At 49.6% G+C, this 26,103-nt stretch overlaps 1 protein-coding gene across 6 annotated transcripts in view; it reads left to right on the forward strand.

Moving 5' to 3' along the window:
• Nucleotides 1-26,103, forward strand: part of LOC133357588 (dual specificity tyrosine-phosphorylation-regulated kinase 3-like) — a 520,504-nt gene that overhangs the window by 490,506 nt on the left and 3,895 nt on the right. For all 6 annotated transcript variants that reach the window (XM_061575585.1, XM_061575587.1, XM_061575588.1 and 3 more), the window contains 2 exons: nt 8,425-8,485; nt 19,927-20,044. In XM_061575585.1, the coding sequence (XP_061431569.1) occupies nt 8,425-8,485; nt 19,927-20,044 (179 nt within the window). The remainder of the gene's footprint in view (nt 1-8,424; nt 8,486-19,926; nt 20,045-26,103) is intronic.

Genomic DNA, 26,103 nt, shown 5'->3' on the forward strand with positions numbered 1-26,103 from the left:
CCCCAAATGCACCTGCTCAATTAATGCTTCTCCCCCTAATTGCTGCCGCCTCTCCGGCGCCTGAGCCATGTCTCGACGCTTGCACCTGTTTGTGCCCAAATACACCCGCTCAATCACTGCTTCTCCCCGCTTACCTCTGCACGACCTCAGTTGCATCTTCTCTTTGCTAACACCGCGCATTACGTCACTACATATATATAGCTGTGCCTTATTTCAAAGCACTTTTTACAACAATTATGAAAAAGATGATAGTGGTTGATATGTTAAAAAGTAGTGGGGTTCTTAAAAGTGGTGGTGTAGTTATGGAGACATGAAAACAGGCAGGACAGATTAAGGAGGGGTGCGGGGTAGGAGTAGGGGTAGTTATAGGGGTTGGGATGGTGATAGGGGTAGTGATAGGGGTAGTGATGGAGGTAGTGATAGGGGTTGGGATAGTTATAGGGGTAGTGATCATGATAGGGGTAGTGATAGGGGTTGGGAAAGTTATAGGGGTAGTTATAGGGATAGTGTTTGGGGTAGGGGTAGTGATAGGGGTAGTAATAGGTGTAGTTATATGGATTGGGGTAGTTATCAGGGTTGGAGTAGTGATAGGGTTAGTGATAGGGGTTGGGGTAGTGATAAGGGTGGGGTAGTGATAGTGTTAGGAGTAGTGATTGGGGTAGTGATAGGGGTAGTGATTGATAGGGGTAGTGACATCGGGGATGTCACTGTATGGTGTCGGCCTGGGAGGGTCGTGGCGTGCGATGTTCCTACGTTGCGGACAGCACTGAGTGGGTTGCTGTGTGATGCCGGCTTTACTATAGCACGGCGTGCGATGCACCGTCATCGCGTACACCCCATAGATGGGTGTAGTAACAGCCCTAGCAGGGCTTGGTGAGCGCTGGGATAGCGCGAGCACCGCGCATAGCGTGTAGTACGGGCTCCCACAAGGGGGAGCGGGAGAGTGTCAGCCCAGGGATAGGGTTGCCCCGGGCCATGGCACTCTAGTTGACCCTGTAGACACGTGATCCGGAGTGTCCACATTGGGCCCCAGGTGGGGGGGCTAGGGGATGATCACGTGTCCGGGGAGAATTCTCGAGAGGGATCGAGAGGGAGCTAGAATGCTCGAGAAGGCTAGAACGCTCGAGAAGGCGGGCGGGGCCTGGGCCGAGCCAGCCCTGACTCGGGAGCATATAAGGTGGGTCTCTGGGACGGACCAGGGTCGCTTCATTCTGCAGGCTGGAAGCCCCACGTCCTACAAGCTGGAAGCTCTACATTCTACAAGGCATCAACACGTGGTCGGGACCCAAGTGAGGGTCTGACCCTTCGTAGCTGTAACTCCTCCGTATAGTGTAGTTATCTGGGTGGTCACCACTCTAGGCTGTATCTGGTAAAGGGGCAGTTACCCCTTTGGTGATTACGTGTTGATATAATAAATGTGTTGCCTCTAAGAATAACGTCTGCGACTCCGTTGGACTCACTACAGGAGTATGGGTAGGAGTAACGGTAGGCCTGGCTTGGGATTAGGTTCAGGCAGTAGCAGTAGCAGCAGGATGATGATGCTGGGCTCGAGAGGAGCGGGAGCCGGTTCTAGTGAAGATGATTGTTGTATGTGCATGGCCAGATACGTAATATAACATACACGCGATGACTATATCTCTTTCCAAACTTATGGTTCGATTTATCTATCTACTGTATATATGGGATTAAAGCATACCTGTCAACCCCTTATCAGTGCCTACCTTATTACAGACCAATTAAGACCTTATTGGTCACCCCATGCCGTTATATATCTCAACATTCACCCTACAAAGTCCCATCACAAGGGAAGAAACACAAACAAATATAAATGTAATTATATTTTTACTCAATTTCCCTGCACAAGAATATGGGTAAACCGTATGGGTTGACAGGTATCTTAAAGTGCTGTCAGTTGAAACTTATTGAGCAGAATAACTGAGGTCGAAAGGGACCCAAACGACTTTTGCGGCAACTGAACTTTTGAATTAATTGATATGAATTTGACTCATGGGACCTCCTTTGCCAGTAACAAAATATGATCATAGGTTTTCCCCTTTTTTCTGGCAACAAAGCAGGTGTTAAGTTGTTAAAACACCAAACTGAAACCTTTAACAAGGAATATGTGTGCATTAACCACAATGCTTGTGGTCAGAATGCAAACAAAAACATACTGTGATAATATATGCATTTTCTTGGTTCTTTAGGTAAAGTCACGTAGAGAAATAATAAAATAATAATTCTCACGACGTTTCGGCCACAACGCAAGCAGCCGTCCTCAGGTGAAGAACAGGTCTGTCGGAAAGACAGCGTCTGAATGGGCACCACCAGGCTTAGCAGCGTATATTTAAGCTGGGTTGGAGGGGGAACGGGTGCCTTGACAAAGGAATTTGCATATCAAGAGGAATTTAGCATATTTATGGCAAATGCAGATATGGGATTAGACACTACTTGTGGAATGCGTAGGAGGTGGGGGGGGGGGGTTCAAAGTCATATTATGCCCGTGCATTATGCAGTATGCAGGATTAGCAGCATCAAAGGGAGGGAGTAGGATTAGCAGTAATAGAGGGAAGGAATTTTAATAGTAAGGAGCTGCAGCAGCTAAACCACCATGTAAAAACTAAAATAGAAACTACATCAGTATCATAAATATACTAAATATACTCTCCAATTAGCTGAGCTACTAACAGTAAGTCATACATTACAATTCTATGTCGCAAAAAATATAATATGCCTCCAGCTAAACTTTTTTCTCTTACATCATACGGGTCTACCCCGTACTATATACTGCCATAGACAAACCCAACATTAAATTATATACTGCATTACTATACACCACCTTAGACTATACATTTTAATATTACACTATGTATTATTCTACCCACCCTACTGTTTACCACATTGCTGTATATTCACTATACAATTACGATACTATATATTACCTTATACATTATATTAAACATTACACTTGTATACTATGTATTATTATACAATCTGCTATACACTATACCATTGACCGTCGCGTGAAAGGTACTAAGAGGAAGCAACGAAATATGTCAATGGGAGAGTGGTGATAGGAGACTTGCAGCGGAGCAAAGAATCCATTCCCTGCGGAGAATGAAAGATATATAGTCAATGCCAGTGAGTGGACTGCGGTCTGAAAGTCACCTTAAACGTGAACACAATCAGTTAAGATCCGAAATGGTTTATTACGTCCTTCCAATGATTGCTGAGCCAGAATCCATCTTCTCGATTGAAATTGTCTCTGTGTTTGTATATGTGGATCGCCTCATGAACGAATCTCTCATGGTAGCCAGATGGCTTGCAGAGAACCTCTGTCTTGGAGAAGTCAATGTCATGTGAGCCCACTGAATTGTAACAGTGATCTGCCACGGCTGAGGTGTTTGTCCTACCGTGTTTCAGGTCTGCTTTATGTACCACAGAGGCAACTTAGTTTGTAGACGCCAGGGTACTGTATATCTGGAACCACATCTTTTACCGACGGGACCAGATCACGGATTTTATGTACTGTGTTGAATCGGACCTGGATCTTGCGTTTAATCAGGATTTTGGAGATCTTTTTTGTGACCCCAGCAATGTAGGGTAAGGTGATGGTTTTGAAAGGCTCCTCAACAGGATCCTTCTTGATGGTTGGAGTGATGGCTTTGCGGATTGTGTAGTCGGAGTAACCATTAGCCTTAAGAGCTTGGCGTACGTACTTGAGTTCACTGGCAATGTGTTCCTGGTCGGAGATGCATTGGGCTCTATGGTGTAGAGCAGGGGTCCTCAAACTTTTTAAACAGAGGGCCAGTTCACTGTCCCTCAGACCGTTGGAGGGCCGGACTATAGTTAAAAAAAACTATGAACAAATTCCTATGCACACTGCATATATCTTATTTTGAAGTGAAGAAACAAAACGGGAAAAATACAATATTTAAAATGAAGAACAAGTAAAGTTAAATCAACAAACTTGCCAGTATTTCAATGGGAACTATGGGCCTGCTTTTGGCTAATGAGATGGTCAATGTCCGGTTACATATTTGTCACTGCTAGTCGTAACAAGTGATGCAAGTGTGCATCCGTTAGTCTAGATCTGGTTGGAGATTTCAAATGTTTCATTCTGTAAAAAGTCTGTTCACAGACATAAGTGCTGCCAAAGATGGTTGCCATTTTGAGTGCATGGTTCCTGAGATGAGGATATGTCTCAGAGGGGAGAGATGCATAGAAATTATGAAGGCTGCTTGACTTGAATGCGTCTTTCAGAGAGTCACAATTCTGCAGTTCAGCCAGTTCCATTTGGTAAATTGTATCCACATTCTCAATGTCAATAGAAAATGGGTTACGGAAAAGCTGTATGTCCTGTTCATGGAGATGAAGCTCTTTAAATTTAAATTGGAACTCCTTTTGCAATTTTTCCAGTGAATCCACACATGTTTTGTTTGGGAATGCAACCAATGGTTTTTCCGCTAATAGATTTTGAGTTGTGGGGAGATGGCAGAAGTTTTCCTCCTTCACTTGTTTGATGAGGAGGCCTAATTTTACTTCAAATGCTTTGACATGTGATTGCATATCACAGAGGAGCTTCCCCTTTCCTTGAAGTTGCACATTGAAACTGTTGAGTAGCTCTGTTACATATGTCAGAAAGGCAAGGTGCCATTTCCATTCTGCATCATTGAGCTCTGGTACTTCTTTGTTTTTTGAAAGCAGAAAAGCTGTAATCTGTGGAAGTAAGTCATAGAAACGTTTCAAAACTCTCCCTCGACTCAGCCAACGGACTTCTGTGTGGTACAGAACATCTTCATAGTCAACATTTAGCTCAGACAGAAATTCCTGAAATTGTATGTGGTTTAGTGCATGAGCTCTAATGAAGTTAACACAAGATACCACAATTTTCATAACAGAGTCCCACTTCAGTGATTTACTACACAGCGCTTGTTGGTGGATGAGGCAGTGTATGGCTATTGGATGAGAATGGTTATGTTTGTCCATCTCTTGGTTAATGCGAGCAATTACTCCTTTCTTAGACCCCACCATGCTAGGAGCACCATCAGTTGTCACGCTGGCTAGTTTAGCCCAGTTCAGCTCCAAACCATTCACAGTTTGGCAAACCTTTTCATAGATACCCTCTCCTGTAGTTGTTCCTTTGAGGCTTTGCAGTGCAGCAAGCTCTTCTGTGACTTTGAAATAGTCATTCGTCCCACGAATAAAAATTAGAAGTTGTGCAGAATCACGAACATCATTGCTTTCGTCGAGTGCCAAGGAAAAATAGGAAAGTGTTTTTGTGGAGTTTTGCAAATGCTGATGCAAATTGTCTCCCATTTCTTCAATCCTCCGTGTAATTGTAGGTCCTGAAAGACTCACTGTACTAAATAAATCGGCCTTCTCTGGACACATCTCTTTGTCAACAGAAAGAAGGCATTCTTTAACAAATTCTCCCTCCACGAATGGTCTGCCAGTGCACGCTATTAGCTTGGCAACTTGAAAACTTGCTCGCAGTGATGAAATATTTAGCTGCTTCTGCTTCACAAAAGTATTTTTCTGAGTTGTTAATGTATTTTTCAGTTTAATATTTTATCTTTTCTCACTTCTCCGACCAACCAATCATATTTATCTTTATGTTGAGTTTCATAGTGTCGACGTAAATTGTATTCTTTGAACACAGACACTATATTCTGGCATAGCAGACACACAGCTCTTTCCTTGTACTGCATGAAAAAGTAATCATAAGTCCACTGTTATTTGAATATCCTACACTCCGAGTCAATTTTTCTCTTTCTTGACATCATTGTTTCCTAGGGAGTCAAAATTGCTATTAGTAAAATACCCATATATATATACAGCGCTACAAAAACAATATACCAGCAATAACTTTGCCCACACAGAGACATACAGACTGCACTGCCCATCAATGCAGTCTGATTGGGGAACTCCGCTTTTACCCCAGGCTCACACTGGTGCGGGTGCCATTAAAAAGTTAATGACACCTGCAGTTTTGTTCACAGATCGCAGTGCGGTGGGCACAATGAGTGCCCACCGCTGCAGCTCAATCAGTGCCCACCGCCGCAGCTCAATTAGTGCTCACCAGCGCAGCCCAATTAGTGCTCACAAGCGCAGCCCAATTAGTGACCATGGGCCGGATAAATGTCCTCAGCGGGCCGCATGTGGCCCGCGGGCCGTAGTTTGAGGACCCCTGGTGTAGAGTCTTGATGAGGGAATTCTTCTGGGATGGATGGTGGTGGAAATCCGGTTTTAGGTAAGCATCCGTATGGGTGGCTTTCCTGTTGACAGAGTGGCTCATTGAACCATCAGGTCTCCTTTTAATTAGGACATCCAAAAAGGGTAGCTTGCCATCTTTTTCGACTTCCATGGTGAATCTGATGGCTGGGTGTATGGAATTGATGTGGTCGAGGAATTGGTCTAGAGCAGGCCGGCCATGTGGCCAGATGACAAAAGTGTCATCTACGTACCTCTTCCATAAGGTCGGGCGTAGAGTGGCAGTCTGGATGGCGTCAATCTCAAATCTCTCCATGAAAACGTTGGCTACAACCGGAGATAGGTGGGAGCCCATTGGGGTGCCCTCAGTTTGTTTGTAGAAAGTTCCATTCCAGGTGAAGTATGTATTGGTTAAGCAGTGTCTCACCAGGGGGGGTACCTCAGTATTCAGTCCTTGATGAACCAAGTCTTCAATGATTGCGATGGTGTCAGGTACAGGAACTTTGGTGAATAAGGAAACCACATCAAAACTGACAAGCAGGTCGTCTGGGGACAGGGAAATTTCCTTGTTTGTCGATACCAGGTCAGTAGAGTTTAGTACCGCAGAGGTGGTTTTTCCAGTGAAAGGCCGCAGGATTTCAGACAAAAAACGAGCCAGTTTGTAGGTGGGGGAGTTGATAGTAGAGACAATGGGACGAAGGGGTGTATCTTCTTTATGTATCTTTGGCAAGCCATATAATCTTGGTGGCCTGGCTGCAGAAGGTTTCAACGAGAACTGTTTGGTTTGATCAATTAATGCGGTTGAATCAGAAATGATTTTGTTGGTGTTAATGACGAGGCTGTTGGTGGGGTCTCTTTTTATTTTTGTATAGCTGCCATCGTTGAGTAGTTCTTGAATTTTGTTGTTGTATTCTATTTTGTCCATGATGACAGTGGCATTGCCTTTGTCGGCTGAGAGGATGACAATGTCATCCCTCTTTTTTAAGCTTATTGGAGAGTATATTTAGTATATTAATGATACTGATTTAGTTTATATTTTAGTTTTTTACGTGGTGGTTTAGCTGCTGCAGCTCCTTACTATTAAAATTCCTTCCATCTATTACTGCTAACCGTACTTTCTCCCTTTGATGCTGCTAATCCTGCATACTGCATAATGCACGGGCATAATATGACTTTGAAACCACCCCCCCCACCTCCTACGCATTCCACAAGTAGTGACTAATCCCATATCTGCATTTGCCATAAATATGCTAAATTCCTTTTGATATGCAAATTCCTTTGTCAAGGCGCCCCTTCCCTCTCCAACCCAGCTTAAATATATGCTGCCAAGCCTGGTGGTTCCCATTCAGACGCTGTCTTTCCGACAGACCTGTTCTTCACCTGAGGACGGCTGTTTGCTTTGTGGCCGAAACGTCGTGAGAATTATTTTATTATGTTTTATTTGTATTATTTTATTATTTCTCTACGTGACTTTACCGAAAGAACCAAGAAGATGAATCCCTGCAGTCACGAAAGCTTTAAATCGAAATATATGCATTGTCCTTGAAACTGATTGGTCCACACCAGAGACAGCTTTCTTTTGAGCCTCGCCTCAAACGGTGTGAGACCAGAGGACGCCAAAAGGCGTACAGCCCAAAGACAATGCACTATCAGAGTAATGAGGATTCAGTTTGGTGTTTTAACATCTTAACACCTGTTTTGTTGCCAGAAAAAAAGGGGAAAACCCTATTATCATATTTTGGTACAGGCAAAGGAGGTCCCATGATGTAGATGCTCACCCCGAGCTCTCATTACTCTAATAATGCACTGTTTTTGGGCTTACGCCCTTTGGCGTCCTCTGGTCTAACACCGTTTGAAACGAGGTTCAATAGAAAGCTGTCTCTGGTGTGGACCAATCAGTTTCAAGGACAATGCATATATTATCAGAGTATTTTTTTTTGCATTCTGACCACAAGCATTGTGGTTAATGTAGACATGATTCCTTGTTAAAGGTGTCAGTTTGGTGTTTTAACGTCTTAACACCTGTTTTGTTGCCAGACAAAAGGGGAAAAACCTATTATCATTAATTTTACTTTTAATTAATTGACTGCCTGACGCATTGTTTGCGAGATTCAAACAGTGGTCATTGATGCTTTATATTGAACCGTGAATACGGGAGCCTCCGAACTCTCCGAACTGATATAATTACCAACGTGTCATTTCCATTTTTCTCAGATCCTGGATTATCCTCCGCCAAAGTTGCTGCAGGCCGCTCCGCGTCGTGCCAAGTATTTCTGTGAGTGAAGAATTCTCGTACTTTAGATTGTTATCGTTTGATTTGTGGCGAGGTATTTTGGGCCAAAGGCTTTCAAGTGGAGAGTGACGCGGAGGGGCAGCCTGGTGGAGGTGACTCTAGTGGAGGTGACTCCAGAATCTCATCTTCTCCTCTTGTCATATTATGTAGATTAATATGCCAAGCGCCCCTGTTCCAAGGTGCTTCGCAACGATCATGCAATTGTACGTTAGACGATAGTCGTATTAATACAGAGTAAGTGGGGGTTGTTATTACAAGTGGTGGTGTTAGTGATGGTGACGGAAGAACAGGCGGGAGAGGTTAAAGAGGGGTATGGGCATTGATAGGGGTTGGGTTAGGGGTAGTGATGGAGGTAGTGGTAGGGCCTAGGGTAGTGATAGGGGTTGGGGTAGTGGTAGGGGTTGTTGCTGTTGTTTTCCTCGCACTTTCTGTTTATAGATGGCATTGTGCCGCCACTTTGGAAGGGGTTAGCCAGAGATCAATCGATTTAATTTTTGGTCTGCGTTTTAGGCAACTGAGAAAATGGGAGACGTCTTCTGGCGTTGCTTGGCACAAAGGGCAGCAGTTTGGGGCGTTTGGGTCGATTTGATTTTGGTTATCGGCTAGCATGGAGTAGTAACTTGAACGGAGTTGAGCCAGTTTTGTGCAAGTTGCCCGGGTCAGGTATTTTTCGTCATCTGCTATGGGTGGGGGCCAACCCCTTAGCACGACATTGGGTTTGTAGGCATTTAGGCAGTGCATGGCAGCAGTGGTGTGCAAGTGGTTCAACGTTTATTTGGTGGTGCTATTTGGTGGAAGAGCAGTTTAAAGTAGATTGCACATTGGCAGAGCTGAAGGAAAGCAAGGTGGATTTCATTTTACTAGCAGGTGCAGGGGCTTTGAGTAGCTTTGTGCAAGGATGCGTTGTCGAGTGGCATGAAGCCAGATATTGATCGGTGAGAAGCTTGCAGTGTTCTTGAATCGGAAGAACTTTGGCTTCTTGGTGGAGATGATCAATGGGTGCCATGAGGTGGCATCCTGTGGCTAGGCGAAGTGCTTGGTTTTTGGCAGTTTGGAACTTTTGGTAAACTGTAGAGGAGACGTTTGGGCACCAATGGGACTGGCATAATTGATTATGGGACGTCCAATGGATTTGTAGGTGAGGAGTAAAGTCTCCTTTTGTTGACCGCAAGATGTGCCGGCTAAAGCTCGTAAGATGTTATTTTGTTTGTTAACTTTTGCATGGACGTTTCTGCCGTGGTGAGCGAAGCTGAGCATGGTGTCAAAGGTTACACCTATAATTTTTGGGGTTTTTGCTAATGGGAGGCGTTGGTTGTTTATTATGACGTTGGGATGTCAGTTGGCTTGATGAGGATCAGGTGTGAAAAGGGTGACTGTTGATTTGGATGTTGAGAGTTGAAGCGATCTATTGGCTAGGAAAGTACTGAGCCGTTTTAGATAGGAGTTGATGGAGTTTTCCATTTTGGGTATATTTTGATTAGAAGTGTAAACTGTGATGTCGTCGGCATAGCTGACTACTTGTACTCCTTTTGGAGGAGTTGGTAGATCGTGGAGGTAGGCGTTGAACCGCGCTGGGGATATTATGGAACCTTGTGGTACTCCTGCATGAATGTTTCGTGAGGAGGATTGAATATCATGAAAGAGAGTGCGTGATTGGTGGTCCCTTATGTAATTTGTAAGCCAGCAAACAAGGCCTGATGGTAGCATAGAATCCTGGATGATGTTGATGAGCGTGAGGTGGTTAACGGTGTCGAAAGCCTTTGTAAGGTCAAGGGAAGCAACAATAGTGCGGGATGGGGGCTTTTTCTCATTGAAACTGTTTGCAATTTGGGTGGTTAGGTTGACAAGAGCTGTTGTTGTTGAGTGTGCAGGGCGAAAGCCATGTTGGTGAGATGAAGGAGGAAAGTTGGTGGTGATGATTGGAAGGATGAGGGCCTCTAAAATCTTGATTGATGGGCAAAGTGTAGGGGTGTTAAAGAGAGGGCCCGTTATGCATGGCAGCCTATGGAAAACAAACACAGTGGGCGGGGCTACGTAAGTGCACGAGGAGGTGCCCTCTACGACGTCCGAGCCAGACACCCTGGGGGGGGCTGGTTCGAACGTTATGATCCCCCGGGGCCCCACCCCTCAGGGAGGGGTTGGGTATAAAAGGGGATGTTCAAAGGGCTCGAGTCAGTTATGTTTAAGCTAAGGGAAGAAGACTGAAGACGTCTTAGATAGAGCCCTGGACTCCCCTAGTTCGATGTCCTTTTCAGGGCCGGACAGGACTGAGCCAGCGGCGTGGTCCCGAAAGCCAGAGCCGGTGCTCTTGTAAGAGCTGGTCTGGAACTCCGGGTACCGGGCCCGACTTACCAGTGTCGGGCCAGTTAGCCTCCCCTAGCCCATTAGTGGAGGATTCGGGGCTAGGACAGAGTTAGCTAGGGGTGTATCCCGAGTTATACGGGTGAGGGGGCCGATACCCCCTCGAGTGTGTATATGCCCACTGTCGTATTGTGAAATAAATATACGTGTGCCTCAACCTCGGCGTCAAGCGTCTTCACCGGTACTTCAACTGGTGTCAGAAGTAATTCGAACATGGACACGCGGAAAACAGCGCGGGCCAAAGTACCGCAGGAGGAAGACACTGCCGAGATCGTCGAGCCCGAGACGGCTCCACAAGACAAGGTGCAGCCGGGGCCTGACGCCTCCTTACCGGGGCATCGAAATGAAGAGGGGCCGCAGCCAGACGCGTTACGGCTGGCTCACGGGAGGCTGGCGGAGCTGCTGTATGCCGCTGCCGCCACGCTGGAGACCATCACGCGACTAGGGGCCGGTGATCCAACACGGGGCGAGGCGAGCCAACGACCAGGGCGCCTTCCCGCCATTTCGGAGCAGTCCGAATTTGAAATTCCCGCCATCGACGCTACAGCTGTTCGGGGCGTGGCCAGCCTAGACATCCGCTCCGACATCGCCGTCGCTGAAGCTGCAACGTCATCACAAGCGCGACAGGCGATCCCATCGGCCGTTCGCACCGACGCACAGCCGAGTGGTGGTGACATCAGCCTGCGGGAGTCCACAACGACCGCTGCGCTTCATCAGAGACTGCCCCCGCTGAAGGAGTTCATCGTCGCGGAGGGGGACTGGGCCGGTTTTCGCCGACGTTTCCTCGCCCATCAGGAGATGGCGAAATGGTCCGATGAGGAGGCTCTCTGCGCGCTGCCGGCGCTCCTCGACGGCGACGCGCTCGCCGCCCTCACATCGGCGCCGAGAGAGAAGCGGTCTACGTTACCGATGGCACTACAGCTGCTGGGCGGGGTCTATGGACCATCGGCTGAATGCCGACAGCAATTTTACGACCGCAAGCGGGGTGAGAAGGAGTCGCCCCTAGCATATCGGACGAGCCTCCTGGCGATGGCTAAGTCGGCCTTCCCTCGTATGGACGACGACGGCGTGGACGCGATGGTCACGGAGAAGATCCTCCTCCTGGCAGACGACCTTGACATCGCGGTCGTCGCCCGGGAGGACGAGGAGATGACATCGCTCCAGGCGGCGCGGCTCCTCCACGCCAACCTCCTGTCACTGCGGCGGAAAGCCAGCAGGGCATCGGCGGGGCGTGCGGTGGCTGCAGCCACCATTCCGACGGAGGAGCTCTACGCCGTCGACCACCGACCGCAACAGGCGACAGGAGCACGGTCGGGCCGGGACGGGCCGGGCCGTTTCAACCATCCGTCTCCTCCAACGGCGCTCCCGCGGTGTTTCAACTGCGGCGTCCGGGGCCACGTCGCCTCGGGGTGCCGCGCTCCTCGACAGCGCGGGACGACACCTCAACGGGACGACGGGCCTCATCACAAGCTCCACCATCATAACCCGGCGAGTCGCGGCACCCCACATGTTTGGCCCACGCACACACCCGTCACGCACTCAAACACCGCAACGAGAGGGGGGCCGATATCGCGCACCATCGCACCATCACGCACCACCCCGGGTACTCATATCGAACCCGGCCAGTGGTCCGTGCTGGCCGATCGTGTGGTAGCCGCATCGTCGGGGTCGTCGGCCGTTGTGGGGCACATCGACGGGGTTGAAGTGCGCATCCTGGTCGATACGGGAGCATCGGCGACCATTATTTCGGAGTTGATTTACAATATTCTCCCTGTCCGGAGTCGTCCTTTGATGCCTGTTAACGTACCATTCTATGCGGCTAACGGGGGCTCACTTGGCATCATCGGACAAATTCGTGCCCAAATTTGTATTGGGGATATTAAATTGTCTGGGCCGATTTTTGTTTCCTCCTCGCTGGCGGTTCCGTGCCTGCTGGGGACGGACTTCCTGGCCAAAATGCCGATTAGGATATTGATCGACCAGGGATGTATTGAGCTCCCGTCGGGCAGACGCATGGCGTTTCTGCCATCGCCTGTTACGACTCGGACGGCGTTCGCGACGGTGCCGGCATTCGTAGAGAGAACGGTGCGCGTACCTCCGGGGGCGCAAATGTTGATTCCCTTGAAACTTCGGCGGCCCTTCGCTAAGGGTGTTGGGGCCCAAGGGGTTCTGCTGGGGCCGTCTAGGGCCGGGGTTAGTGGACCTCATTTACTTCCGGCCCAGACCATAGTAAGAGGGGACGGTGAACCCTTCATCGCGGTCCTCAATGTGGGCTCGCAGACGGTGGTGGTCCCACAGGGGACCGTGCTTGCTCACGCAACGCCGGTGCCATGTGAGGAACCCGTCGCAAATCACGTCAGCGTTGTCCCTGCGCCGCGACCGCATTCGGACAGCGATGAAGGGTGGCTCGAGGCGCTTTGTGCGGGATCGACGGACCTGTCAGATTCAGAGCGTCAACAACTTAAAACACTACTGCGGGAATTTTCCGACGTTTTTAGTCGGAATAAATACGATTTGGGTTGTACTCACCTGCTGCGTCACCATATTGACACGGGTGACAGCGCGCCAATTCGCCAAAATCCGTTTCGGTTGAGTCCCGCCGAAAAGGACCATGTCAAATCGGCTGTTGATGACATGTTGGCCGCCGACATCATTTCTCCTTCCACCAGCCCTTGGGGAGCGCCGATCGTCCTGGTTAAAAAGCAGGACGGTTCGTTGCGGTTTTGCGTTGATTTCCGGCGTCTTAACAAAATTTCGGTTGCCGACGCATACCCGCTCCCTCGGATGGATGAATCGCTGGACGCCTTGGCAGGAGCGCGATTCTTTTCCACACTGGATTTACTTTCGGGATTCTGGCAGCTTCCTCTGGACGATGATTCAAAGCCTAAAACTGCTTTCCGTACACCGCATGGCCTGTTCCAATTCAACCGGTTGCCGATGGGCTTACACTCAGCGCCGGCAACTTTCCAGCGTTTGATGGAATTGGTTTTGGCTGGATTGCAATGGGAGTCGTGCCTCATTTATTTGGATGACGTTATCGTCTTTAGTAAAACTTTTGACGAACATCTCCAGAGGTTGCGGGCGGTTTTCCTAAAGATGCGGGCTGCTAATTTGAAATTCAAGCCCCAAAAATGCCATTTGTTGCGCGATTCGGTGCGTTATTTGGGGCACATCGTGGGACGCTCAGGTATTGCTACCGATCCCGCCAAAACGCAGTGTGTCAGCTCCTGGCCGACTCCCACCTCGGTGGGAGAGGTCAGGAGTTTCATTGGGTTCGCGTCGTATTACCGACGGTTCGTCGCTGATTTTGCGACAATTGCAAAACCCCTGCACGCTTTAACATCTAAAGGGGTTCGGTTCCACTGGGGTCAAGAGGAGGAGGCTGCTTTCTGCTCCCTTCGGGACGCCCTGGTAAAAGCCCCTCCCTTGATTTACCCAGATTTTTCTAAGCCCTTTTTGCTCGACACCGATGCGAGCAACACGGGTATTGGGGGTGTGCTTTCCCAGGTGGTTGATGGCGTGGAACGGGTGGTCGCGTACGGTAGTCGGGTGTTGTCTCCTGCGGAGCAAAGATATTGTGTCACCCGTAGGGAACTGTTGGCAATTGTCTATTTCATCCAACAGTATCGCCCATATCTGTACGGTCGGCATTTCACCGTCCGCACAGATCATGCGGCACTACAGTATGCCCTGCGAGTTCAACAACCATCGGGACAGTTGTCTCGATGGTTGGAGGTTCTCCAGGACTTTGATTTTGAAACCACCTACCGTAAGGGCGTTCGCCATACGAATGCGGACGCTCTGTCGCGCATGCCAACCACCTCCGAATGTGCATGCCTCCTGGGGTCGGGACGTTGCAGGCCTTCAGGGGACGCATCGGTTCCGATCTTGGCAGCCACCGACGACGACGAACCATTGGTTACTAATTCGATCGAACAACAGGGAAGAGATTCCCTGTTGGGGTTGCCCGTCACTGAATGGGGGCGCCTCCAAATGGAGGATACCTCCCTCCTCGGGTGGCGTCGTCGCGTCGGGGGTGCTGGGCGTGTGAAGGGTGATTCGGATGCATGGGAAATGGTGCAAGGTCTGCTGATGCATTGGGACGGCAAATCCCAGCGACATCGGCTGGTGGTCCCTTCTGGGTTGCGAGGCAAGGTGGTGTGGGCCGCGCATGAGCGCCTATTACACCTGGGGACGCAAAAGACTCTTGCACTGCTACAACTTGATTTTTTTTGGCCTGGCATGACGAGGGATGTTGGGGATCTATTGGGATCATGCCCTCGGTGTGCGCAACGGAAACCGCCGGCGCGGGAGTCTAACCCGCCCTTGCAATCGATCAAAGTGTCCAGAATAAATGAGCTTGTCGCGCTGGACATTTTGGGCCCATTTCCCGCCACCCCCAGGGGCAATAGGTATTTGTTGACTGGTGTCGAGTATTTTACACGCTGGCCTATGGCCTGGCCCCTGGCCAACCAGTCGGCAGCAGCCATCGTGGAGGCCTTTGTTCAGGGATACGTCCTGGACAAAGGTGCTCCGGAGCGGCTGCTGACCGACCAGGGCAGAAATTTTTCCGGTAAATTACTCAAACAAGTCTGTGACCTCCTAGGCACGAAGAAAATTCGTACCTCCCCGTATCACCCGCAAACTGACGGGATGGTCGAGCGCCTGCATCGCACCATTACGTCAATGATGTCACAGCAGGTCTCGGACTCACAGACTGACTGGGACCTGCATATTCAAGGGGTCTTGGCGGCATACCGGATGGCACCCCATGCAGCTACGGGATTTTCCCCCTTTTACCTCATGTACGGTCGCGAACCCGACCCGCCTGTTCGCGCCCAGCTGCAGATCCCCGAGCCGCAAGGGAAAACTAAATTGGCTGACCACGTCAAATTTAATCTGGCCAAATTAACAGAGGCGCGGGATGCTGCAATGCTAAACTCGGACCTCCGTCAAAAGGCGAATGAGCGCCTCAGGCTGGGTCGGGCGCACATGATACAGTGGAAGCCGGGGGACAAGGCATGGCTGCACTGTCCCCAAGTGCCACTGGCTACCTCCTCTAAGCTGGTGCGGCCGTGGCGGGGCCCTGTGGAGGTGGTCGAAGTTTTGCGACCACAGTGCGTGCGCATTAAATGGGGGAAGCGGCGATGGTTCGTGCACCCCTCTAGGTTAAAACCCTTCGTTGCGGTACACAAACCCACTTCACACATGCGTGGCCAAACGTGTGGGGGGTCGACCGACTCATTGGGTCCGTCTCCGTCGTTCTCACCTAATGCCTTGCCGGCCGTGCCACCTCCAGGTGCATCAGGACTGACGGGCTCACGCTCGACCACCCCTCCTGGGGATACCGACGGTCGCGCGGCATCGGATGAGGACTCACTCCGGGACGGACAATTGCCACCTGACGGTCCGCCACCCGGGGTTACCCCGTGTGAGGGGCCCGCTGCAAGGACGCGCGCAAAAATGCGCAGACTGTTATGAGGCCGGAAGATGTGTACATAGGTTGTGTTCATCGTGTGTTGTGTGGGTGGTGTGTTCCCTGCCCATTGAATGTACATATGTTGGGTTCATTGTGTGTTGTGTGGGTGGTGTGTTCCCTGCCCATTGAAATGTACATACGTTGGGTTCACCTGGTGTTGTGTGTATGGTGGGTTCCCTGCAAATTGTATATAGGTTGTTTTTTTTTACGGAATTCGTATTTATTCAAGGGGGTTGCGTCGGGTTGTTTTCTCTTTTTGCTGTTGCATTTTGTTGTGTTCTTGTTGCTGTTCTTGTTATTGTTGAAAAATAGTGAGGCACACGCGCGGTCAAGGTGTAAATGCACTTTTATTGTCATTTTTGTATGTTGGCAGCCGGGACGGCTGCAAACTATGCGGGGGGGGGTGATGTAGGGGTGTTAAAGAGAGGGCCCGTTATGCATGGCAGCCTATGGAAAACAAACACAGTGGGCGGGGCTACGTAAGTGCACGAGGAGGTGCCCTCTACGACGTCCGAGCCAGACACCCTGGGGGGGGCTGGTTCGAACGTTATGATCCCCCGGGGCCCCACCCCTCAGGGAGGGGTTGGGTATAAAAGGGGATGTTCAAAGGGCTCGAGTCAGTTATGTTTAAGCTAAGGGAAGAAGACTGAAGACGTCTTAGATAGAGCCCTGGACTCCCCTAGTTCGATGTCCTTTTCAGGGCCGGACAGGACTGAGCCAGCGGCGTGGTCCCGAAAGCCAGAGCCGGTGCTCTTGTAAGAGCTGGTCTGGAACTCCGGGTACCGGGCCCGACTTACCAGTGTCGGGCCAGTTAGCCTCCCCTAGCCCATTAGTGGAGGATTCGGGGCTAGGACAGAGTTAGCTAGGGGTGTATCCCGAGTTATACGGGTGAGGGGGCCGATACCCCCTCGAGTGTGTATATGCCCACTGTCGTATTGTGAAATAAATATACGTGTGCCTCAACCTCGGCGTCAAGCGTCTTCACCGGTACTTCAAAAGTATGGAAATCAGCCTGTAGGACATTGCTTGATTTAGGTCTTTGCCGGGTTTTGGAAGTGAGATTATTGTCGATAATTTCCAGTTGGCCGGAATGAAGTTGCAATGGAGTGAGGCGTTAAGGTTGGAGGCGAGGAACTTTATGCCAAGGGGGACGAGGTGTTTGAGGTGGGGGCATAGCTATGTCATCGGAGCCAATTGCGGAATAATTTTTGGCTTTTTAATAGCTAATTTCACCTCTACAAGGCTAAATTTGGGGGTGTCGTGTAGAGGATGTTCCTTGATTTGATGGATTTTTTGACGGGTGGATTTATTGGAAGAGTGTGGGACGACTGATGAGAAAAGTTTGTTGAAGTGGTTGGCGATGTTATTGTTGTTTATGACGGATTTGTTGTTGAAATTGATTGCGCAATTGGGTGGCGGTTTGTAGTGTTCGTCTAAGGCTTTGATGGTCTTCCAAAGGTTTTCTGAGTTTTGGCGGTGGTCAAAAGATTAAACAAACTCGTGCCAGCGTTCTGTTTTGGCTCGATTGATTAGCTTTGTGATTTCAATATTGAAGGCTGGGATTTGTGGTGAAGTAGGATTTTTTGTCCTAATAATGTTTCGTTGGTTTATTAGCATTGAGGCTTCTTTAGGGAGGCAGGGAAAGGTGTTGCTTGTAGCAATCCGCCGGGATGGTGTGCTTGGTGGTAGTTGCGATGATGTTTCTAAAATCTTTTCAGAGTTATGTGCAGATGTGTGGATATTGTTGATGTCGGCGAATAATGCTTCTGATTCTGAAGTAAAAAGTGGCCAGTTGGCTTTTTTAAATTTGTAATACAAGCGGTTTTTAGGCGTTTGTAAAGGCTTGGTGGCAATGAGGGTCAACACAATAGGTAGGTGGTTTTGATCCAAGGGCCATAAAGACTTGCCAGTCGATTTATGAAAGGTTTCCTGACAGTATTGAGATATCTGGTGAGGATGAAGGGCCAGATGACGGAACTCTGGTTTCATTATTTTCATTGAGTACCCCATAGGGGGAGCCGTTCAAGATATCGGCAATGAGGTCGCCACATGCATCTGAAAGGGAAGAGTGCCAAAGTTTGTTGTGGGCGTTGAAATCTCCAATAACAATTGAGTCGTTGTTTGGTAAAAGTCGATATATATTGAACTGATAGTTGTGAGGGTAAGAACTGGTCGGTGGGATGTAGACGTTGATTATAGTGAGTGGGCCTAGATGGGATTTGATACAGATGCTTAAGACTTCTGTGGTGATATCAGAAGGAGGCATTGGGATTTTAATTTATTCACATTGAATGCTGTTATGGATGAGGAAAGCTAGACCGCCACCATCTGTTGGTCGGTCTCGATGGAGGAAAGTGAAATTTTGAAAGTTGGGCGGGTGAGAAATGGATTTAAATTTTGTTTCTTGGATGGCGGCTATATTAATGGAGTTTTGTTGTTGGAAGGTGCTGAGTTCAAGAGATTTGTTGTTGATGCCGTTGATGTTTAGTTGAAGGATTTTTAGGTCGTTTTTGTTGTGGACGTTTTGTTGTGGTTGAAACGGTGGTTGCAATGGATGAGGTGGTGGTGCTAGTGTGGTTGTGCAAAGTGGAGTTGTTCAAGTGGATGATGTACAATATTTGCAGAACCAGCCAGAATTTGAACTGGGGATGCAGGCTAAAGTAGTGCAGCGTTTGTGATACCAAGCTTTACAACCGTTGCATGGGATAGAATTTGCATTGACGTTCTTGCCGCAGCCACCACAAGGGAAAAACGGGCCTGGATTCAATTCGACGTCCCCAGCAATAATGAGAAGCCAGCTCCAGTATGCCGGCAGGCCTGGGCTGGTTGGCGAAAAAACAGGAAAGTGCGAGGGGTGATGTTGCCATTTGCAAGTGCTTTCGTAGTATTTGGTCTCTCCACTTCGAACAAGCGGCAACACTAGGGGTAGTGATAGGGGTTGGGGTAGCGGTAGGGATTGAGGTAGTGATAGGGCTAGTAGTAGTGATAGGGGTGGTGATAGCGGTTGAGGTAGTGATAGGGGTTGGGGTAGTGATAGGGGTTGGGGTAGGAATGGAAGCCAGTTATAATGAAGATGATTGAATAATTTCGAGAAGCTCTGTGGAGTTGGTGAGATGAGGTGGTGCGAGTGGGGAGAGCAGAAGTGTCATCGGGTTGCTCGTGAGTCTTGTGGAAAGCCAGAGTGTCAGAGTTTCTTCAGCTGCACGATTCATCTGAGCAATCACTGCTCTCCTCCTCACTGGCTAACAACAAGAATTGTTGCGTATTAACTATGTTAAATCAGGCAACTGGAGAGCAGCACAAACTAAGTATTTCTAACCTAGCATTAACGTATTTAAGAATCACAGTTAAGAGACAAACAACTTTTTACATATATACAATGAAGAAGAATAGTTTACACAGCCCAATTCAGGCTCTCCTGTGAAAAACATCCTCTGCTCTATCTTGCGTAGAGGTTGTTAAAGCATCTTGTTTAATACTCTGTTTTGGATCGGAACTCATTGCTTAAATCTGCATTCGTCAGCTACGAATGTCTATGGAAGCTCCCCTCCCCTTCCCCTCCATCTCCATCCCTCCACCATAGCCGAATCTGGGATGCTGAAGAAGACCTGCGCTGAGCAGATGCCTGGCCTCTGCTCGCTCGGAACATTTCTGCAGGACAAGGAGACTGCATTCCAGGAGTTTGTCAAGCGCTTCCTGTGGTGAGTCTCCTACTCACTGAACTTCCCTTCAGCAACTCCAACAGAGTCCCCTTCATTATTAATACAAATGGCGGGGGGGGGGGGGGGGGGTGGGCAGAAGGTGGTACTGCTGATACAATGAAACTATTAAAAACGAAACTATTAAACTATTTTATTTACCAGGTAAGACCAACTGAGCTATATAGCTCTTTTTGAGAAGTGACCTGGCTATCACAAATGAATACTCAACAAAGTGGCTTGTGTGGACATTTATAGCAGCCAAATACTCTAAACACATGTTGATTCTAAATGTTTTAGGGAGAAACCAGAGGACCCGGATAAAAATCTACGCAACCATGGTGGAAAACATTCAAACTCCAAATATACAACCGTCCGGTTCAGGATCGAACCAACAACCTCCTGAATACTAGGCGAGAGAGTTAATATTTCGCCACAGGTACTGCCAGAGGGCGGTACTACAATTGGGGAGAGCAGTTGGGGTTATTACCACTGGCAGCAGACTAATGCCCATACACTCACACAGAGACACATTTACCCACATAGACATATGTAGTGTCGTTTGCACGTGCGTCGCACACACCGTCAGCCGAAGACGAGGTGATCGCAGGAGGCACCGCTCTGCCCTGTTTATTCGTTGTTGCTGAGCTCAAGCTACCACCTCGGGCCCCCTCTCTCTCACACACGACCTCGCTACCGCGCACCCCATCCCAAACACGACCCTGTCCGCATTGCACTGACGGCGTCGACCGGGACAGCCAACTACTGTCCGGCCACGCAATGATCAGGTGAAGGTGGCAGCGACGTGGGCGACGACGACGACAGCAACGGCGAGACGAGTCCAATCCCAGAACCGGCAGCCCAGAGCTCTCGCTCTCCGCAGCTTTTATTCTCCTCGGCACGGCTTGGCTCCGCCATAGCCGCGCCTCCCTTTTTGAACCCTCTAGAGGTATCCAGGGACTTCCACACGGGGTCTATCATGACCCTTGCCCCAGTTCCTCCTCCCTGCCGGCACACCCGCGTATATGCTCAGCGGCGTGTGCGCTAAGTGCCCACCTGCAGTTGCTGCTGCTGTCCAACAGTCAGCGCTATGTCACTACACATACATCACCATCATCATGGCTTGGCTTCGCGAACGAAGATCTAGGAAGGACATCCATGTCTTCTGCAGGCACGCTGGTGGCTGACGAGGCCTATGCCGGACAAGCAGGTCCTGCCACAACGGCTGCAAGTATAGGTCTGATCTGGGATGGGTACTGAGGGATCATAGTTCTTCCTCCTCCTTTTGTCCTCCATACGGGCCCTGCGGGTATCTTCGAAGAGGGAGGTGGCCTGGTGGACTGTGTGCCGCCAGGAGTTGCAATCAGCTGCTTGTGTTGCCCACTGACGGTGATCGATGCAGCAAGCAGTGAGGGACTTCTTCAGGGAGTCTTTGTATCGCTTTCGTGGTGCCCCTATGTCGCGATGGCCAGAGGACAGTTCCCCATACAGCACAATCTTAGGTAAGCGGTGGTTCTCCATCTTGGCGATGTGACCTGCCCAACGAAGCTGTATCTTGAGGACCATGGCCTCGATGCTGATGACCTCCGCTGACTCGAGGACTTCAGTGTTGGCGACGAAGTCACTCCAGTGAATATTGAAGATTGTGCAGAGGCAGCGCTAATGGAAACGCTCGAGGAGACTCAGGTGATGACGGTACGTGACTCAGGACTCAGTGCCAAACAGGAGAGTGGTCAGCACAACAGCTTTGTAGACGTTGACCTTCGTGTCTCTTTTAAGGTTGCCGTGTGTTCCAAACACGATTGTATAGTCTGCCGAATGCACTGTTTGCCTTGGCCAGCCTGTTGTCGACTTCGCTGTCGATCTTGGCGTTAAAGGAGATCACGCACCCCAAGTAACTGAACTGGTGGACAGCTTTCAGTTCTGTTTGTTCAATGAAGATGCTTGGTGGATGGTGCTCCTCATGGGGTGCAGGCTGATGAAGAACTTCAGTCTTCCTCAGGTTGACTTCAAGACCGAAGATCTGAGCAGTATTCGCGAAACAGGACGTCATTCGCTGCATAGCTGCCTCTGTGTGAGCAAGGAGGGCGGCATCATCAGCAAACAGCAGCTCCCTGATCAGTTGCTCCATGTTCTTTGTGTGGGCCTGCAAACGCCTGAGGTTGAAGACACTCCCGTCGGGACGAAAACGGATGTATACGCCATCAGCGTCGTCGAGGTCCTCTGTGGCCTGCTGGAGCATCATGCTGAACAAAATGGTGAACAGCGTGGGAGCAAGAACACAGCCCTGGCAGTAGGTTTTTACCCTTTTAAACTGGTACAAAACTGACACCTTTATTCAAGGCATCATGTTGGACGATCATGGTGAGGAACTTCGGTGGGCAGCCTAGCTTTTCCAGGATTTTCCAAAGTCCCTGCCTGCTCACGGTGTCAAACGCTTTTGTCAGGTTCACAAAGGTGACGTACAGCGCTTTGGTTTGCTCCCGGCACTTCTCCTGAATCTGTCTCAGGACAAACACCATGTCTGTGGTTCCCCGGTTGGCTCTGAAGCCACACTGGGTCTCTGGGAGGTGATATTCAGCTATTGCGGGTACCAGTCTATTCAGTAGTGAGGATTTTGCCAGCGACGGACAGAAGTGTTATGCAACGATAATTGGAACAGTCTGATTTCTCCCCTTTTGTTCTTTACAGGGTGATGATTGCATCTTTGAGGTCTTGAGGGAGTTTACCCTGCTCCCAGCAGCAGACAAATAATTCATGGAGTTTGGTGTGCAGTGCTGGGCATCCGTTCTTCCATACTTCAGGAGGGATGCCATCAACTCCTGCAGCTTTACCACTCTTCAGCTGTTTAATGGCTTCCTCAGTCTCTTGTAATGTTGGTCCCACATCCAGTTCGGTTTTCACTGGTTGTTGTGGGATGCGGTCAATCGCTGGTTCTTGGACTGAGCGGCTAGCATTGAAGAGCATGTAGAAGTGCTCAGACCAGCGGTTCAGGATTGAGTCCTTTTTGGTGAGCAGTTCTTTCCCGTCTGCACTCCGCAGGGGGTTCAGGATTTTGGTACGAGGGGCCATATACCGCTTTTAGAGCTTCGTAGAATCCCCTGTAGTCGCCGGTATCAGCGCAAACCTGAGTTTTTACTGCGAGGTTGGTCCACCACTCGTTTTAAATTTCTCGAAGCTTGCGCTGGAGGGTGCTGCATTCCAGGCGGAAGGCTGCTTTTTTGTGCGGGCAGGATGGTTGGGCCAGGTGGGCCTGGTGTGCTGATCTCTTCTTTGACAGCAGCTCCTGGACTTCTAATTTGTTCTCATCGAACCAATCTCTGTTTTTCTTCGTGGAGAATCCGAGGGTATCTTCAGATGTTTGCAGAACAACAGTTTTGATGCTGGTCCCACAGCACTTCAGGAACCGGAGGCGAGTCTGCTAGGCAGCTCGGTTCCTCTAGCCTAGACCGTAGGCTTTTCTGGAAAAGCTGCTTTGACCACGGCAGACTGAAGGCTGCAGACTTTGAGCTTCTTCCTGGTCTGGGCTTAAAGTGGAAGCTGAGTTTGCAGCGGACAAGAAGGTGGTCTATGTGACACTCAGCGCTGGGCATTACCCTGGTGTGAAAGACATCTTTTACGTCACGCTGGCGCACTAGGATGGTGTCTATGAGATGCCAATGTTTTGACCGAGGGTGCATCCAGGTTGTCTTTAGACTGTCTTTCTGCTGGAAGATGGTGTTGGTAATGGAAAGCTGCTGTTCCGCGCAGAGTTCAAGTAACAAGCGTCCATTGTCGTTGCAGCTGCCCACGCCGTGCCTTCCAAGTACGCCTTTCCAGGTTTCCGAGTCTCTGCCCACTCTGGCGTTGAAGTCGCCAAGGATGACAATCTTGTCATCAGCTGGGATATCCTGCAGAAGGCTGCGTAGGTCTGAGTAAAACTTGTGTTTGTCAGCGGGATCTGCCTGGAGAGTTGGAGCGTACACACTGAGCAGTGTTGCAGGTCACGAAGTGGTAGACGCATTGAGATGATGCGGTCAGAGTGGCCAGTTGGCAGGCTTGCAAGCTTCGTAGCGATAGAGTCCCTGATCATGAAGCCGACACCTGAACGGCGTCTCTCTGTCGCTGGTTTGCGTGACCAGTAGAGAGTGTAACCTGCGCCATGCTCCCTCAGACTGCCTTCCTCTGAAAAGCAGATTTCGCTGAGGGCGGCGATGTCAACATCCAGCCGAGTGAGTTCGTGTGCAATTAAAGCAGATTGTCGCTCAGGTCGAGTGCTGTCAGCTGAGTCTAGCATGGTTCTGATGTTCCAGCATGCGAGTTTGAGTCCTTTCCCACCTTTTAAGGTGAGTGGGATGCGCCGTTGATTCTTTGATATAGTTCGACCGCGTATGAAGATGCCCGTTGACCGCAGTAAGCCAACTAAGAGAGGAGGAGACGAGCTTTGTTTAGGCCACCTTTTCTAGGCCCCTCTCCATGTGAAGCAAGCAGTGCTGTCCCTAGAAAAGGCTGCTTGGTCGCTCAGGGTGCTGCCGGGTGATGATGTCGTCTCCAGGTCATCATCAGACGACCACTAGCGCCTGAGCCGCCTGCATGCAGGATTGAGACTGCGGCTGCCAGTGTCATCTTACACCTGCCGAGTTCGCCCCTTTCCCATCACTACAGGACTTAGTGAGACCGGGGGGGGGGGGGGAGTAGACGCGAAGATTTCCTTCTTGCCTGCGCAAAGGAGCTTTCAAGTGGAGTGCAGTGTGCGCAGAACTGACCCCACCCTTTAAACCCGGGGTTCGTCTGCCATGGCCTAGCAAGCTGGGACGGTGACAGCGAGGTCCTCAGGCCGTAGGTTTTACATCAGAGTTTCCTTCTCCTAGGTAGACGGCTTTCCAAGGCTGAAGAGATCCACCTTCCCTGCTATTTCAAACCATAGCTGGTAGGCCACAGCCGCAGTCCACAGTAACGAAGTGGTGCGCCTTGGTCCCGAACACTTGGCCATTGGGTCCTAACGAGACCCTTCCGCCCTGGCCGGTGATTCCGTCGTGGGAGTTCATTCGCCCAGCGATGCAGTGTTGACATCACCCCCTCACGTCGTTTAGCCTGCCAGCTGAAGCGGTTTACCGGGGTGTGGCACTAGGAGCCAGACATGAGAGATTTAGGAGATGGATGAGGACCAGTGTTTCCGTCCACTCAAAAATTGAGTGCAGCTACCAGAAAACAAAGGTACTACCTCTACCGAGAGCTCCCTGCACCCCAACTACACATGCATAGAGATATATAGACTCACGTAGAGACACCGAGATTCATGTAAAGATAGACTCACATAGACTCTTATAGACTCACATACAGATACCTAGACTCACATGGAGCTACATAGAGACTCATCGACTCACATGGCAATCATCGCTCCCAACTGGCAGCAGACTCCTGCCCCCTGGTCACTCTTGCAAATTCATCTCCAATCCTGTTATCTTTAGTTCTCACCCTACATTGTTAAACATAATTACCCTATGGCATTAGGGCAACCCTGTATAATAACCCTGTGTGTCCTGACGTTTGGGCCACCCTGTATAACAAATTCTTTGCGTTCTGACTTTTATACCTCCCTGTATGACAACCCTACGTGTCTTGATTTCCGGCCACCCTATATAATAAACCTTTTGGGTCCTGAATTTTGGGCCACCCTATATAATAACCCTATGGATTCTGACTTTTGGGCCACCCTGAATAACCCTAAGTGTCCTGACCTTTGGGCCACCCAGTATAACAACCCTGTGTTCTGAATTTTGGGCCACCCTGTGCAATAACGCTATGGGTCCTGATTTTTGCACCACCCTGTATATTATCCATATGGCTCGTGACTTATGGGCCACCCTGTATAACAACACTATGTGTCCTGACTTTTGGTACACCCTGAATAATAACCCCATGTATTCTGACTTTGCACCACCCTGTATAACAACCCTGTGTGTCCTGACTTTTGGGCCACCCTGCATAACAACACGATTTCTGCTGACTTTTGGTGCACCCTGTATAATAACCCCATGTATTCTAACTTTTGGGCTACCCTGTATAACATCCCTATGTGC

The sequence above is a fragment of the Lethenteron reissneri genome, chromosome 58 (assembly GCF_015708825.2).
Source record: "Lethenteron reissneri isolate LAM-NWPU_2019-01 chromosome 58, ASM1570882v1, whole genome shotgun sequence".
Lineage (NCBI taxonomy): Eukaryota > Metazoa > Chordata > Hyperoartia > Petromyzontiformes > Petromyzontidae > Lethenteron > Lethenteron reissneri.